General features: G+C 38.1%; 1 protein-coding gene across 6 annotated transcripts in view; it reads right to left on the bottom strand.

The window, feature by feature from the left end:
• The window catches only part of MEF2A (myocyte enhancer factor 2A), a 121,018-nt gene that overhangs the window by 6,631 nt on the left and 96,364 nt on the right, over positions 1 to 18,023 (bottom strand). For 3 of the 6 annotated variants that reach the window (XM_030815078.1, XM_030815079.1, XM_030815080.1), the window contains exons 8-9: positions 6,448 to 6,471; positions 3,011 to 3,137 (exon numbers count right to left, since the gene is read on the bottom strand). In XM_030815078.1, coding sequence (XP_030670938.1) covers positions 3,011 to 3,137; positions 6,448 to 6,471 — 151 coding nt within the window. The remainder of the gene's footprint in view (positions 1 to 3,010; positions 3,138 to 6,447; positions 6,472 to 18,023) is intronic. The other 3 variants (XM_030815081.1, XM_030815082.1, XM_030815083.1) reach the window with 1 other exon arrangement.

The following is an 18,023-nucleotide window of genomic DNA, read 5'->3' as shown; positions in this document are numbered from 1 at the left end:
TGACAGCATGCAAAAGAGTTTCAACTTCATGAAAAAACTTGGTGTCCTAGAGTATACCCAGCTCATATCATATGAATGCTTCAGTCGTAATCACTGGGACCAAGATTTAGGACGTTAGTTATCACTCACACGGGGAGTTATTTCAGCTCATCATTAACACTTGTCTTTTCCATTTGGTTCTAAAGAGAGGTGGCAAAACTCTTCTACTTTTATCTTCTTTCTCATGTCTCAAGAGAGGTGTTTAAAGAAATTGGTCTTCCTAGTGAATTAACATTTTAAAAAAGGAACTAAGCTGAAGTGACACAGCTGGTGCTCAGGGCTGTCCCGACTCTGCCCTTGTCATTCTATTCTATACACTCCCATGGGCTGGGGCAAGGGCCCGTCACACTGATGCCTTCCCCAGTGCTCCCTCCAGCGCACACTCTCTTTCCACCTCTAGCTCTTTTAAACGACCTACGTGCCATGTCCATTTGGATGCCACTCCAAACGCCACACATCTGACATGGCCCATCCTTTCCTGGAAACCTGTTCCTCCTTAAGTACTCTTAGTACATGGCACCCACATGCACCCAGCAGCTCGTGCAGAAGCCTATGGGTGTTATCCTTGCTACTTCCTTTCCCTCTCACTCCCACTATCCACTTCCAGGTCTGAGCAATTCTATCTGCTCTCTCTCAAGCCTGCCCAAGTCTCACCATCTCTACCGCCACCACTCTAGTCCATGCTATTAGCACCCACTGCTTGGAGCACTACAGAAGCCTCAGATGTGGCTTCCTGGCATTGCCTTTTAACCCTACATACAGCAGCCAAAAACATCTTTTTAAAATAACAAATATGGTCATGGCACTCGTCTACTTAAAAGTTTTTTATGGCTTCCCAATGCTCTCCGGACAGTTTCCAAAATCCTTGACATGGTCTACAAATCACCACTTACCCTCTAGTCTCAATTCTAACCACCCACGCTCTGTCCCCATTCCTTCAGCCCCGTCCCGCCCGCGAACGCCCAGCCTTTGTACAGGCACACCCTCTCCCAAGAGCACTCTGCCTCCTCTGCCTGGCTGAGCCATGCATGTTCCTTCATGTCCAAGCTGAGATACAGCCCTTGACACAATTGCAGCAGCTTATCCCTAGAGCTGTGTGTCTTGTGCCTTCCCCCCAGGCTCCACTGCTGACTCTGCACTCCTGTATTTCCAGTGCCTGGCATAGTGCTTGCCACACAGTAGCTGCCTGATAAATATTTGCTGAATAGATGTGGGAATAAGTTAAAAATAACATGGTAAACTTAAAACAGAGTGTTATGAGAAAAAGAACAAAGATAAAGTCAGTCAAAAGGCGGCATGAGACTGACGCTAAGCGAATGATGATTTTGAGAGCCTGCCTCCATTTTTATATGCTTTGGTAATTTCTTTTATACTTCTAAAAAATAAATTTCCAATTCAATGGCATTTCTAAAACTAAGTATAGTGGAATTTCTAAGTATACTGAAAAATCTGTAATGAAACGGTCAGTAAACCATAATGTAACACCCAGTTCAAGCTCCCTCTTCTCTGCCAATACACCTGTGAACATTATAGCTTTGCCCTACCTTCTCAATTCTCAGAGTATAAATTCATAATCACAACAATTCAAGACTTCCCCTCCATGGTTACCCACTTAGGTATGTCCTGCCTCCTTACTTAGAATAAACTTGGAGAAAGGTATGTCCCTAGCACAGTGCCTCTCATATAGCAGGTGATCAATGCATCGAAACAGCATTTCTATGAATGCATCATCCCTGGCTTTACTCTGGAACCTTGTCCTGTGCAAGGCACAAATAACAGGCTATGATTCACAATCCCTAAGATAGTACGCAGGTGACAAATTTGGGCATTATTTTTCACACTAATTGTTGGAAAAGTAATGGATATTTCCTAAGAGGCTTTTTTTTTTCAATAAAACCTTTTATTGTTGATTCTGTTTTAAAAGAACTACTTAGAATTAAAGTGGCAATCAAATGTTATCAACGCTCTGCCCCCTCAGGTAGCTGCAGACAGCAGTTTCAAAGTACTGTGCCAAAGCATTTACTCTGAAGGCTAAAATCAGACCATCTTTACCACAGTCTACTTATGACACTCAGGAGAATCATAAAAGAATAACTTCTCTGCATTGCAGTCTGAGTAATTGGCAAGGTAGAATTTAACTATTGCCTTCTTCCTCTGAAGCACCAGGTGTTTGGCTCAGCTGATGAGAAAGGGAAACCACATGTGTTCTCCACTCCTTCTTAGATTGGTAAATTTAAATGAAACCAGCTGCCCTCGATTCTCCATACAGTCTGCTTGGCTAAAAGCACTCCTACAATCACTGTAATATTCTTAAACTTTCCTAATACAACCCCAAATTAGGGCATTTTAAGACGAAATGCCTAAATAAACATAAGTGAAGGAAAAGCTCCCCTCAAAGGCAGAGTGACTGGCTCTGAGGAGAAACCACAACAGTCCTTGTTTTGCCCCTCAGGTGCAAATGACATGGACCAAGCCAGTGGTTACCGGGAGGAAAACAGCCTGTTAGACACGGCCAAACATCGGCCACCTCCCGAAGTCTCAGGTCCAAAGGGATTCACGTCTTTCCCGAAGCAGGTTAACACGGCGTAAAGACAAACGTCTTATTCAAAAGCCCGGCAGAGTGTGAAACTGTATAGACAGAAATGCACCAACGATACTCGAGCAGCAGGCCGCCACCCTCTTGGCTTGAGGCATGTCACCATTTTGATATCATCTACGTGGGCGTTCCGTCAGGGGTTAAGTGAAAGTTCACATTGGAGAAGCAGAGATAACTTATTCAACTCATTACACTGTCCATTTTTTTGTAATTTTTTTCAAGGCTGGCACATTTAAAAATACATCCTAATTTAAACCTAAAAAACTGGAAATAGTTTATTTCAATAAATATACTTTTAAAAAAAATCACAAAAGCACACGTTGATCACACAACAGAGAGCAGTAAAACCCACGGAAGGCACCAGAGCAGACTCACCAGTGTTGTAGGCAGTCGGCATTGCTGAGTACACAAGTCCTTGCGGAGGCAAGCTTGGGGTTGTCACAGACACGACTGGGGTAGCAAGCGGTTGGGTGGCTTGAGAACTACTTATCCTTTGGGTATTCTGTGAGATCAAAAAAGAGAAAACGTGTTCTGATGTGGTATTTATGTTGACTTAAAAATCACTTTCAATTTAAAAGTGACATTTTTCACAGTTTCATGTGAATGTCATTTTCTGAAGCAGTGATGATGTGAAAACTTCAAAAACACTAGTGAGAATAACTAAGTATTTAATTTGAAGGGTCATATTTTTACATTAATTCTTTTTAAAATAGTTGATTAATGTCAGACACACCACGTTGAAATAGGAACTTATGTTACAGGCATTAGCTCTTCTATTTGTTCGCACAAAATGAGGACTTGATGCCACTACAAATACTATCAGACTCCCTTAAATGAAATATGTGTAGGTTTTAAATACCTGATGATGGCAAAGGTCATCTGTATATATAGGGATTGTAAGTCTATGAGTATAGGAATCAAAACTACTTTTCTTTGCGGTATTATTTCCGTGTTAACATGGTTTGAAGTCATGGCTTATTGAGTGCAGCTTATATTCTTATTTCTTTCTCTCCAATCATGCAGTTGACCTATTTTTTAACAACAGATTCAGATATGTATCCCTTCATAGTCCCCTGGCCTTCTGTAGCAGAGGCTTTGAGTAGAGAATTTTGAATCAAGTACTGCCGACAGGGCTGTGGAAGAGCAATATTAAATGCTTTTTGCCAACTGGATGCATCTATGTAGCATCCTATCCATGCTGGGAATGGATAAAAAAGATTCAACTATTAAATAATCCAGTTAGTTTAAGATAGTCATCGTCCTTAATGTGTGGGAGTACCACAGAACCAGTTTCTCACCAAACTGGCTTATGGTAACAGTTTTCCAAAATCAAAGATCAGAGGAACACAACGGATTCTGTGTCACTAGCACACAAGAAAGCCACAGCACAACTCTATTTGTTTTTTATAAATTATGTTACAGCCTGATAACTGACATTCAGGGGTCTGAGCCAAATCAGTATAGTTCAGTGCCTTTGAGATTATGAAGAGTTAGACTGTGTTTCCATTTTCTCTATCACAATTTGCAAAAGGGTACATCAGACAAAGGCCTTTGGCTAGATGTAGACACAAACATTCGATGAGGATCCTGATCTCAGTTTATTTCTTTTTAATTTCTATTTTCTATCCTAGGTTAGAAGATGTGAGAAAGACCATGTGGACATGGATGTTCACCATTTCCTAAGCATTGGGAAAATCATTTGACCTCTCTGAACTTCTTCATTGTCAAACAGAGAAGATATAGCAATCTTTCTCCTGGCTGCCTTGCACAGCTACTGTGAGAATCAAATGAGGTTATTATGTCAGAAGTGCTTTCATAACTGAAGTACTACACAAATATAATATCCTTATTGTCCTAAGAAACCTTCTGTCCCAAATTTCTATATAACTGGTGGGAAAAAAGATACGTATTTTTATTCCTTCTAATCCATAGCCTAGTCTACTGGAGCTTTCATGAAGTCAAGTTGTTCTAGTATTGCTCGGCTTCTAAAGGAATCTCTGTTGCTGGTCTTAACAGTACAGTCTTTAGTGCAGGCCCCAGGGCACCTGTCCTTCCGCACTTCGGATCAGAGACATCCACAATTATATTTTAGAGCTCAAGGCAATTTGAACGACTTTCTAAGTTCTAACGGACTGTGCTTCTGATTATATTTTGGTTCTGCACTTTTAATTGATTACAGAGTCTCAAGCTTAAGTTTTAAATAATATAAATGGCTGTTTATAAGTTTTTAGGTATGTATTTTAAAGTATTCAAGGACCTAATATATTTATCTGTGAGGTTCTGTAATTACAGATGTACTCTGAGGAATGTGGAAAATCAGTGTATGCCAGTTCGGAATATATTTTAGTTTCAGCATCAAGTTTATAAATTTAATGACTTTTTGAGATAGAGATCTACTTTGGACTTCATTTCTTCTTTAATATTTAGTCTGGAACTTCAAAAGTCAAATCACTAGGTGAAAGAATACAGTATGACATGGTCTGGCTTGGACCCTACCTACTCCATGGCATCATCTTCATGCAATCTCCTGGCATGTCTTCAAAAACAGTTAAGACTTCAAACACTAGTTCTACTCCTCTAAGCTCCTAATCTCAACGGCACTGAGTTCTATGAGTAAGTGATTTTCAGAACCACAAGAGGGCACTATAGTGCTAGGTAATTCATGGAAGCATTCACAACTCCTTGAACAGTGAGGTCTAACTTAAGGTGAGTTATTTGAGCTTGAATTATAAACTCTCATTTACTGACCATTATGGGTATCATTAAGTAAAGTGTTTCTCCAAAAGATATTCATAATATAATTCAAAACATTTACAGCTGACTAGAATATTTCAGTTGGCCAATACAAAACTACACCCAAAACTGTGAGTGATCACAAAGCTAAATAAAGAACAATCTCGTATTTTAAGGGGAACAGATAACCTTATTTGAAAAGAAAACAAACTGTGCAAAACACACCAGCATGCATAAACACGGAATATTAAAACCAACGGATGCCTCTCTCCCCCATGCTTTCATGCACTCTTAATCCTTGTCCATGCTAAAAAACATTTTCAAGTTTTTATTCCCCTTAAAGTCCTTTAATTAGCAGCTGACTTTGAAATTATATGATGACTCCTGTGAGGTTTTGGTTTTAGTTCCTAAAGAAGAAATAGATCAACTGCGAGTTGCTTTTAGTCAAGTTTATTTTCTAGAGGAAAAGCCAACAGAAAACGTTTGTTTTGGAAAAAGGGCAACAGTTGCTTTTAAGAACAGAGTGCCTTCTGATAGAAAAGTAAATTTATATACATTCAATTACAGACATTCCTTTTAGTAAACAGGGAACCCCCTTGTGGTTCAGGCTGTATCATGCAGGATGAAATAATTCCAACTCTGAAAAAGGTGACCTCACCAAAAATGATGTAATCTTTTTGAAAGAGAAACAACACAACATCGTGTGTTACAATCTGAGGAACTTCGAGGGTGAAGTCATTTTCTAAAAATATTTCAATAATTTGGAGAGCTATATAAGGTATTTTGTATCTTTCCTTTAAAAAAAAAATGTAACAAGTATCCTATGCTCATGGACAGCTACTGTTTTGAAAGGCTCTATTCCAATGTTCCCTCCAACAAATAAAATGGGTCAACACATACAATTATAAATAGAAAAACTAGAGTCTGTAGTACCAGTAGATTGCTTTACTCAAAGTGTTTGAATAGAGTTTAAAAAAAATTTGTGTAACAAAGGGAACATTGGTTAGATAAGAACAAGTAAGAGAATTAGTACTTTCTACATCTTTTTCAACTTCCTTCAAGCAGAAACCCACACTCACCAACTCCAATTCCTCTTCCTCCGACTGTACTCAGCACATAAGAGGGATAAGAGAGTTACTAAGACTGTTGGTACTCACAAACAAAATATTTCTTTAGAAAAACATATTTGGACACTAGCAGCTGTCTAACTCTAAAGCGACGACTATATACACAACAGATAGAAATATAAATTACTTGTCTCTATACTTGTTGATTTTTCAAAAGACTAGAAAAATTATTTTAAGTTCTCTAGGGCCAGTGTTCAAAGACACCCTCCTGCCCCAGCTTGGTCTGCTCTCATGCTGGCCTCTCTTATACGGTCATGCTACTGCAGCAGTATTTAAAAGGCGTTCCTCATCATGCTATCAGTCTGCATTTGGAACTTTGAGAATACCAACTCTGTACCTGTAACTCTGCATCTTCATCATCCTACTATTACCCCACCTGGTGATACATGTTCATTTATCTCCTACTGAATTCTGCTTCTTGGCAGAAAGAAACTGCTGTATGTTTTATTTCCCACAGGAGCTAGCACAGTGTTATAACACAACAGGAACACAAACATTTGTTAATAAATACATGAGTTTTAAATACCAGTTTTATATATGTTTATCATTTGCAAATATATTTTCATGTGAACAAAATGACTTCAATGGAGAAAAACCACATATTTGAAGAAAATGAGACTGGAGGAGAAATGAATTCATAAGTTATGTAAAGAAAAGAAATGAGGCTGGGCACGGTGGCTCACGAGGTCAGGAGTTCAAGACCAGCCTGGCCAAGATGGTGAAACCCCGTCTCTACTAAAACTACAAAAATTAGCCGGGTGCGGTGGCAGGTGCCTGTAATCCCAGCTACTCGGGAGACTGAGGCAGGAGAATTGCTTGAACCCGGGCGGCAGAGGTTACAGTGAGCTGAGATCACACCACTGCACTCCAGCCTGGGTGACAAAATGAGACTCCGTCTAAAAAAAAAAAAAGAAAAAAAAAAACACTTTTGCTCCTTTTCTCCATTTAGAAAATATTAATATGCTAGAACAGTCTAATCAGTTTTTACTTATTTTACTTGAATAAGTTAAGCTTCTCCGTCAGTCTGTGAAAAGTGTCATTGTAAGTGCCACTGATACATGAAGCCCTAATCTGGAAGAAGGTTTCTCTGTAAATGGTGTAAAGTAGGTGGGACCCATTACTTACTCTGAAAAACAATCACTTGATCTACAACTGCTACCTCCGATGTGGGCAAGATGCTATTCAACTGTTTTGTTATAGGTATCTTTACATATCTCCAAACACAAGGTAAACACCAAAATATACTGTCAAACATTATAGCTGTGTATGTGTAAAACATATGGTTTTCACTTTAATATACAGGAATAAGCGTGTAAATAGTTCATATGACACATTTTGAGTTTTCCACGGAGATGCTTCATGCTCTCCTAACAATCAGACATAACTTTATTAAGCAGTTGCTAAAATGCTTAAATGTAGTTTGTCTTTAAGTTGGCAGTTTACTAACAATTCTTATAAACATATTTCTGTGCCTTACATGACATTTTGTATAGTTTATTTCTGAAAGACAGTAGCAAGTATTGCATATCCAGTACCTGAAAGGTGAGCTATGTGACCATCCTAAATGCCATTTTTTCTTGGCTCCCTTTTGGGGTATATTTCTTTGTTATGTATGTATATATATATATATTTTAAACTTTTTATTCTGAAATAATTTTAGACAGCATTTGCAAAGAGAGCTCTCTCACATCTCACTCAGCTTCCCACAATGTTAACATCACAAGGAAACACAATGCAGTTGTCAAAACTAATATAAATAATACAGCACCAATTAAAGCTTTGGACTTTACTTGGATTTCACCAGTCTTTCAACTGATGTCCTTTTTCCTGACCCAGGATCAGATCCTGGATCCCACAGGCCTTTAGTTCTCACGTCTCCTTAGTCTCCTCTGCTCTGTGACAGTTCCTCAGTCTTTCCTTTTCATGACCTTGACACTTTTTTTTGAAAGAGTGCTGATCAGGTATCTTATAGAATGTCTCTCAATTTGGGTCTGATTTTCATTCACAATCAGATAGAAGGGCATGGATTTTTGCAAGAATACCACAGAGACATGGCTTTCTTAGCATGTCATATTGGAAGGCACATGTTGTCTTTATGTCCCATTACTGGTGATGTTAACCTTGATCCTCTGGTTAAGGCAGTGTTTTCCAGGATTCTCTTATTTCTAATTCTCTAATTTTTCCCTTTGTAAGAAATGAGTATTTGGGAAGAGACATTTTGAGACTAAGCAAAATGGTTTTTTACTTAAGCTTTTTGCCCACTTATGTTAGCATTTATCCACCGACTTTGCCTGCAACAATTACCATTGTACTGTGGTGTTCTAATGGTGATTTACCATCTCTCGTTCTTTCTACATTTATTAATTAGTTATTTTCTAAGGAAGAGTTGTCCCTTTCCCCTTATTTATTCTATCATTTATTTATATCAGTAATGGACTCAATGTTTTTTATTCCCTGGGCTATATAATCCAATACTATTGTTATTTTGTTACTCAAATTGTTCTAGTTTTGGCCATTGGAAACTCTTGAAAGGTCAGCTCCTGTGACTTTTGATAGGCACTTTCTTAACCTCTGATAACCCTGGCTCATCCCATTTCCCCGCCCCAGCTCTACAACAAACCATTTTTTTCCAAGCAGCCCTGAGTCCTTATATTAGAAAATGGTGTTCTGAAACTAAAATCTGAGCACGAGGTATGTTCAGTTACTGGATGCTACTGCCTCACAGACCTCTCGGCAAACAGAGCTAGGAAATACATGATGTATATTAATTCATATGTACACACAACTGTACCTTTTTTGTGTGTGCGTGACAGGGTCTCGCTATGTCACCCAGGCTGGAGTGCAGTGGTACAATCATAGACCACTGTAGCCTCGACTTCCTGGGCTCAAGCCATCCTCTCACCTCAGCCTCCCAAATAGCTTGGACTACAGGGGCATGCTACCACGCTCGACTAATTTTTCCATTTTTAGTAGAGACGGGGTTTCGCCATGTTGGCCAGGCTGGTCTCGAACTCCTGAGTGCAACATCTGCCTGCCTCAGCCTCTCGAAGTGCTGGGATTACAGGCATGAGCCACTGTGCCCAGCCAGACACATACATATTTCTGTATCCATCTATCTGTGTGTATACACACACACGTGTATATATACACGTTATATACATGTGTGTACACACACACACACCACACACAAACTCTTACTGAATCCTTCAACTACAACCCTGAAACATAAGCTCATTCTAGACCCCACCCCCCCAACCCCTGGGTTATCTGCAACTTTCTCCTCCAACCATGAGAAACCTGGCTCCCTTTATCTACAATGTCTATTTGTTTATTTATATTTTATATTTATTTATATGTTTATATGTTCAACCCTTTGTGTTTGTGTATGTGAGGGATGAATTTACCATCTAGAGTACAGTGATTTGCTACAGTTTTGCTGGTCTCTAACCTTACAGTATCCAGTCAAAACGGTTTCCAAATATACCAGGTTCTTTCTTCCTCATCCCTTCAATATCATCATGTTACTCATCTGTAATAAAGTTATATTCATGTGTGACAATATGCATTCCATTTTGGGCTCCCCTGGAATCTTTACTAAATTGCATTTAGTAAAAATCACTCTTTGTATGTAGTTTAATGAGTTTCAACAAACGCAGACCCATGCATCTAACAAAACAGCATCACAGATTAGTTCTATCACCTTGAAAATTCCCTCATACTAACCCTTTATAGTCAACTCCTCTCTCCACTCCCAACCCATGGCAGCCAGTGAGTTTTCCATTTTCCAGAATGAAATACAGATGGAATCATACACTACTGCTTCTTTTATTTAGCAAAATTCACTTAGGATTCATCTATATTGCTGGGTGAATAACTAGTTCATTGCTGAGTAGCATCTTTATATGGGTGTAGTGTGTTTATCCATGCATCTGTTGAAGGACATCTAGGCTAGTTTCAGTGTTTCACAATTATGAAAGATACAGATTTCTGCATAAGTATAGTTTTCAATTCATGTGTGTAAATACTCAAAGAGTGGCACTACCGGATTGGACAGCAGGTGTTTTTTTTTACTTTTAAATTTTTAAGACAGGGTCTTGCTGTGTTGCCCAGGCTGGTCTTGAACTCCTGGGCTCAAGCAATCTTCCTGCCTCGGCCTCCCAAAGTGCAGGGATTATAGGCATGAGCCACCCTGCCTGGCCAGCAAGTATATATTTAAATTCATAAGAAGCTGACCAACTCTTCAAAGTGGCTGTACCATTTTGCATTCCAAAGATACAGGAGAGATTTTTTGCTTTGCATCCTCACCAGCATTTCTAGTTTTTGGGTTTTCTTTTTTCTTTTTGACAGAGTTTCACTAGTGTTGCCCAGGCTGGAGTGCAATGGTATGACCTTGGCTCACCGCAACCTTTGCCTCCTGGGTTCAAGCGATTCTCCTGCCTCAGCCTCCAGAATAGCTGGGATTACAGGCATGTGCCACCACCCTGGCTAATTTTGTATTTTTAGTAGAGATGGGGTTTCTCCATGTTGGTCAGGCTGGTCTCGAACTCCCAACCTCAGGTTATCTGCCCGCCTCGGCCTCCCAAAGTGCTGGGATTACAGATGTGAGCCACCGTGCCCAGCCATTGCGTTTTCTTAAATTTTAGCCATTTTACTAGATGTGTAGTTGTATCTCATTAGGTTTTAATTTTCAATTCCCTAGGGCCTGATAATATTGAACATATTTTCATATGCTTATTTGCCATCCATGTATCTTCTTTTTGAAGTATCTGTTCAGATCTTGTGCCCTTTTAAAAATGTTTTCTTACTGTTGGGTTTTAAGAATTCTTAAAATATTCTGGATACAAACTCTTTATTGGATATGTGACTTGCAAATACTTTCTTCTAATCTGTAGGTTGTCCTATACTCTCTGAACAGTGCCTTTCACAGAGCAAAACCTAAGTTCAACCTCCAAAACTTGACAACCTTCAATACATCAGTTTTTTCTTTATGGATCCTGCTTTTTGTGTTGGATTTTCTCCTCTAAATTTCAGTTTCCTGTTTTAAATTTGGGTCTATAATCCAATTTTAGTTAATTTTTAAATAAAGTCTGAGTTACTTTCAAGTGGGTTGTTTCTGTTTTGTGTATGGATGTAGAATTGTTTCAACACCATTAGTTGTAACCACCATCCTTTCTCTGTTGAATTGCCTTACTACCTTTGCCAAAAACCCAGCTGAATATATATGTATAGGTGTAAATTTTCTGAGCTGTTTTGTCCACTGATCTACGTGCCCATCCTTTTGTCAATATCACACTTTCTGGATTACTATAGCTTTGTAGTAGGTCTTGAAATCAGGTAGTAGTAGTTTTTTTTTAAATTTTGTTCCTTCTTAAAATCATTCTAGCTATTACAGTTCCTTTGTCTTTACCTATATATTTTAGAATCAGCTTGTTAGTAACTACAAAAGAGCTTGCTGGGATTTTGAAATTGTGTTTAATCTACAGATCTGGGGAGAAATGTCTTCTTGACAATACTGAGTCTTGAAATCCATTAATATGATGTGTCTGTCTATTCACCTAGGTCTTCTTTCATGTCTTTCATCAGGGTTTTGCAGTTTTCAACATCCAGACTGTACATACTTTGCCAGAATTTTACCTAGATGTTTCTTTTCCTTCCTTTATTTGGGGTGCTATCATTTTTTTTTTAAATTTCAAACTCCAATTATTCACTGCCGGCATATAATCGATTTTTATATATTAACTTTGTACCCTGCAACCTTGCTAAACTCACTGATTGGTCTGAGTATTTTGTAATTTCGTTACACTTTTCTACATGAAAGAACGTATCTTCTGTGAATAAAGTTTAATTTCTCTCTTCCTGATATGTATGCATTTTATTCATTTATTTTTGCCTAACTGTACTGGGCTAGGACTTTTACTACCATGGTAAATATGACTGGTGAGAAAAAAAATATCATTACCTAGCTCCAAATACTAGAAGACTGAATGCTTTCCCCTTATAAAGTATTTCAGCTGTATATTTTATAAAGTATTTTAACTGTATATGTTTTGTAGATGCTCTTTATTAGGTTAAGTTCCCTTCTATTACTAGTTCATTGAGATTTTTTTTTTAATGATGAATAGATGTTGAATTGTTAACATTCTGATTATACTAATGAATTTTCAAATGTAGACTCAGCCTTGCATTCCTGGGATAAAACCAACTTGGTCTTGATATATTATCCTTTTCATATATTGCTCAATTTACTTAACTTTTTACTGAGGACTTTTGTGTCTAGAGTTCATGAGGAATATGGATTTGTAGATTTTTTTCTTGTGTTGCCTTACTTTGGTTTTGCACTGGGGTAATGCTGACCTAAAACAGTAAGTTGGGAAGTGCTCTCTCCTCTCCTAATTCTTTCTGAAAGAGACTGTATAGAATTGGTATCACTTCTTTCTTAAATGTTTGATAGAATTTGCCGGTTAAATCATATGTGTCTGGAGTTTTCTGTTGTGAAAGGTTTTTAAACTAGGAATTCTATTTTTAAAATAGTTACTATTCAAGTTAACTATTTCTTCTTCAATGAGTTTAGTAGTTCCTTGGTAGTTTGTATCTTTCTAAGAATTTGCCCATTTGATCTAAGCTATTAAATCTATTCGAACAGAGATGCTTATAGTATGCTTTTAGTGTCTTTTGGGGAATGTATCTGTTCATATTTTTGATACTGATAACCTAGCTGGGTCTTCTCTTTTTCACTGGTCAGCTTGGATAGAGGTTTATCAATTTTATTGATCTTTTTTTAAAAGAACAGTTTTTGGTTTGCTTTTGTTTTCCTGTTTTAAATTCATTAATTTCTGCTCTTTACTTTTTCCTTTCTTCTGCTTGATTGGGGTTAAGTTTGCTCTTCTTTTTTGAGTTTCTTAAGGTAAAAGCTTAGATTACTGATTTTGGGATCCCTCTTTTCAAATATAGGCATTTGTTGCTATAAATCTCCCCTCATCACTACTCTAGTTGGGTCTCAAAATTTTGATGCTGTATTTCCATTTTCATTCGGCTATATGCATTTTCAAATTTCCTTTGAGATTTCTTCTCTGGTCCTTGGGTTAAAGTATGTTGTTTAATGCCTAAATACATGGCCATTTTCCTACTATCTTTCTGTTACTGATTTCTGGTTTGATTTCCTTATGGCCAGAGAATATAATATGCCTGATTTCAATTCACTGAAATTTGCCAGTTTGTCTCCTGGCACAGGATATGATCTTGGTGAATGTTCCATGTGCACTTGTGAAAAATGTGTTTTCTGCTGTTGTTGAGTGACGTGTTCTATAAATGTCTCTTAGGTCATGTTGGTCGAGTGTTGCTCAGATCATCTAGATCCTTACTGATCTTTCTGCCTACTTGTTCCATCAGTTACTGAGAGGGATATAGAAGTCTCCAACTACAATTGTGGATTTTTCTACTCACCTTTTAGTTCTATCAGTCTTCACTTTATGTATTTTGAAGGTTGCTGTTAGGTGCATACACATTAAAGACAGTTATTTCTTGGAAAGTGGACTATGTACGTCCCTCTTTATCGCTGATACTTTTCCTTGTTGTGAAGCCTATATTGTCTGAAATTAATAGGTCTGCTTTAGCTTTCTTTTTGGTGTTTGCAACGGTAAATTTTCTCCCTTCTTTTATCTATGTCTTTATATTTAAAGTGGATTTCTTGTAGGCAGCATTTTTTTTTTTTTTTTTTTTGAGACAGAGTTTCACTCTTGTTGCTCAGGCTGGAGCGCAATGGCATAACCTTGGCTCACTGCAACCTCCGCCTCCCAGGTTCAAGTGATTCTCCTGCCTTAGCCTACCAAGTAGCTGGGATTACAGGCGTGCGCTACCAAGCCCAGCTAATTCTGTATTTTTAGTAGAGACAGGGTTTCTCCATGTTGGTCAGGCTGGTCTCGAACTCTCGACCTCAGGTGACCTGCCTGCCTCAGCCTCCCAAAGTGCTGGGATTACAGGCATGAGCCACCAGGCTTCTTAACACACACACACACACACACACACACACACACACACACACACACACACCTGACAATCTTTTAACTGATGTGTTCTCACCACATTCAATGTGATTACTTATATGATTGGATTAAAAGCTACCATTATCTTGCTTTTTGTCTTCTTTTTTCCCATTTCTTGGGCTACTTAGAACATTTTTTATATTTCTATTTTATCTCTTCTATTGACTTATTTATACTTCTTTAAAATTTTCTTCTGTAGTTGCACTAGGATTTATAATATACACCTTTAGTTACCTTGAGTTCATCTTCAAATAATATTTACATCATGTGTAGAGTCAATTCCTCCCTCCTGTCTTTTGTTGTCCTATATTTTATTTTTACATGTGCTACAGAAACAAAATACACTGTTACTATTTTTGCCTTATATAGTCAGATACCTTTTGGAGCAATTAAAAAGAGGGAAAGCACTCAGATCTTGGTTTCTTTTATTCTACATAAAAATAAATTAATGTTCCTTGGAGAAATGACTGATTCTAGGACTGGGGCAGAAAATACGCAAGATGAGCCTAGAACATATTATAGTGCCAGAAAATAAAAAAGCACCTGCTCCCCCTGAAAAAAAAAAAAAACCCCACAAAAATAAGGATATATCAAAGGGACACAGGAATCAAGTAGATAGCCCTCAAAAGCTGAAGCTAGAACAAAGCAATAGAAAAACGTGGTACTGCATTATAAACCAAAGTATTAAAATAAACGCCCACGAGTCCATATTGAGAGAAATAAATGGTTGAATAAATGAGAGAGAAGAGACAAATCTCCTGTGCAGAAGAATTTGAAATAATTTATGTAGATATCCTTCTCTTAAGAAAGTGAAGCCTTAACTCCCCACTCCTTAAAAGTGTGGGCTGAACATGGTAATTTCCTAGCCAAAGGCTACAGTATGAAAAGCGGGAGAAAGAGTAACTTTACAGAAAAGAAACCTGTAAACACCTGTTAAACATCAGCCAGGTGACCAAATTAACATCAGCAATAGTTATGACGATTCGGGTTGGTCATCCCAAATCTGAAAATCTGAAATCTGAAATGCTCCAAGATCCAAAACCTGCTGAGCACCAACATGACGCTCGAATGTAGTACTCATTGGATCACTTTGGATTTCAGATTTTTCGATTTGGGATGCTCTACTTATTAGTATAAGGGAAATATTCCAAAACCTGAAAAAATCTGAAATCTGGAATACTTCTGGTCCTGAGTATTTCAGATAAGGGATACTAAATGTAGTAGGCACTCTTCATATGATGTGATGAAAACGGCATCTTAATTCTATGGCCTACCTCCCTCAAACCAACAACCACAGTCTAACCATGAGAAAAACATCAGACAAATCTTAACTAGAGACATTCTATAAAAATACCTGACTAGTACTCCTCAAAACTGTCAAGGTCATTAAAGCAAGGAAAGTCTTAGAAACTCTCACAGTCAAGAGGAGGCTAAAGAGACATGATTGCTAAATGTAATGTGGTATCCTGGATTGGATCCTAGAACAGAAAAAGACACAAGGTTAAAAATAAGTAAATCTGAATAAATTGCGAACTTCAGTTAATAACGTATCAGTACTGGTTCAATAGTTGTGACGAATACACCATACTAATGTTAATAATAGAAAAAATTATGTGTGGGGTATATGAAAACTTCCTGTACTATCTTCGCAACCTTTCTATAAATCTAAAATTGTTCTAAAAATAAAACGTTTATAAAATGTAGGGAAAACCATATTTTACTTATTTTATCTTCATTTACTGCATTTCCACTGTTCATTTCTTTGTGTAGACTCAAGTTTTTGCTGGGATCACAGTCCTGCTGAAGGGCTTCCTTTAACATTTCTTGTAGAGCAGGTCTGCTGGCAATAAATTCCCATGACTTTTGTTTGAGGAAATCTTCATTTCTCAAAGATATTTTTGGTGGGTAAGAATTTTGGGGTGAGAGGAATTTTTAAAAAATTTCAGCACATTAAATAATGTTACTCCCTTTTTCTTGCTTGAATAGTTTGTGAAGAAAAAAGTATGTTACTAATCCTTATCTTTGTTTTTCTGTAATGTATCTCTTCTCTAAGATTTTTCTCTTGATCTTTTGCTTTTAGCAGTCTGGGAGTGAGAGTGTGTGTGCGTGCATACATCTGTGTGTGTGTGCATGCGTGTGTGTGTGTGCGTGCGTGTGTGTGTGTGTGTGTGTGTTGGCAGTAGTATTTATCCTGCTTGGTCCTGATTATTATTTAAAATATTACTCCTAATCTGTTCTCTCTTCTCTTTTTGGAAGTCCAATTATAAATACGTTATACCATTTGATAATGGTGCATAGCTCTTGGATACTTCATTCTGTTTTTTATTTTGTCTTGTTTTCATTCTTCTTTGTATTTCAGCATGGGTAATTCCTACTAATAGACCTACAGGTTTTTCCCTCCTGCTAAGCTATTAGTGCAAGACTCAAGTTAATTTCATTAGAAGCTGGACCGGGTTTGAGCCTTACTGTTGCTCTGGTTACCATCAGGGCACCTACAGCCAGCTTCATATCCCTCAGGGTGTGGGGATCTGCATGGCAGGTTTTCGCCTAGTGCCTGCTCCACTCTCAGCTTTAAGTCATTCCCTCTCTTGTGCCTCAGGCTGTGGCCTTCTCAGTCATCCTGCCACTCTCCCGGCATCGCTCCATACTGAGCATGTCTTCCTGTTCCTTTGCCACTGGTTGAGATATTTTGCCTTTTCCATTAAACAGGATTTCAACAGTGCCCTAAGAGTGATGTTTGTTGTTCGTCTTCTCAGAGATTAAAGCTTTTGTTTCATATTAGAGAAAGAAGACAAAAAGATCCAGGCAAAACTTTTTGCCCCTAGTGTAGTGGCTACGCTTCCCCTCTCCCAGTTGTGTACCACAGTGAGACCTTTTCAGGAGCTTCTGAGCACCCCATGGGATTCACGGAGGAAAACAGTCTACAAGAGAACACAGACTCACCCTGTGTTATACTGCGGCCCCCAGGAGTTTCACACAGTTCTGTCAGTGTACACCTGGCCTCCAGCAATTCACCAATCACCCTAGCTTAACTCTTACCATCTGTGTCTTGCCTAATGCTCAAATGTCATCTCTCCTTACAGTATCTTTGACTCTGGAGTATCTGGGCCAGTTGGTTGCTGTGAAATCTCAGCACTATAATGAGTTCAAGGAAAACTGTGAACTTTCTGTATATCCAAGTTTTTTTAATTGTGAGGCTGGGAGTGACTGTTTCCAGATTTCTGTATCACCAAATAAAAAAGTACTTGTTTTTTGACCTGGACTATAAGACTTAAAGAGATTTGGTCCTGGCTCTATTTTGAACTATCTTGGACAAGTAATAACCTTTAACTCAGTTTTCTCATCTCTACCTTGCAATGACACAGGCTAATTGAGAATTAAATGAGACAATATACACATGAAGGTGCTATGGAATCTATAAAGCATTATACCAAAGTGGAATTATTATCTAAGCCTGACAGCATCACTTTCACTTAGCAAAAACTC

Source organism: Nomascus leucogenys, chromosome 6 (assembly GCF_006542625.1).
Source record: "Nomascus leucogenys isolate Asia chromosome 6, Asia_NLE_v1, whole genome shotgun sequence".
NCBI classification, from domain to species: Eukaryota; Metazoa; Chordata; class Mammalia; order Primates; family Hylobatidae; genus Nomascus; species Nomascus leucogenys.
The sequence above is the reverse complement of the archived record's forward strand: the minus strand, read 5'-3'. Positions and strand labels throughout refer to the sequence as shown.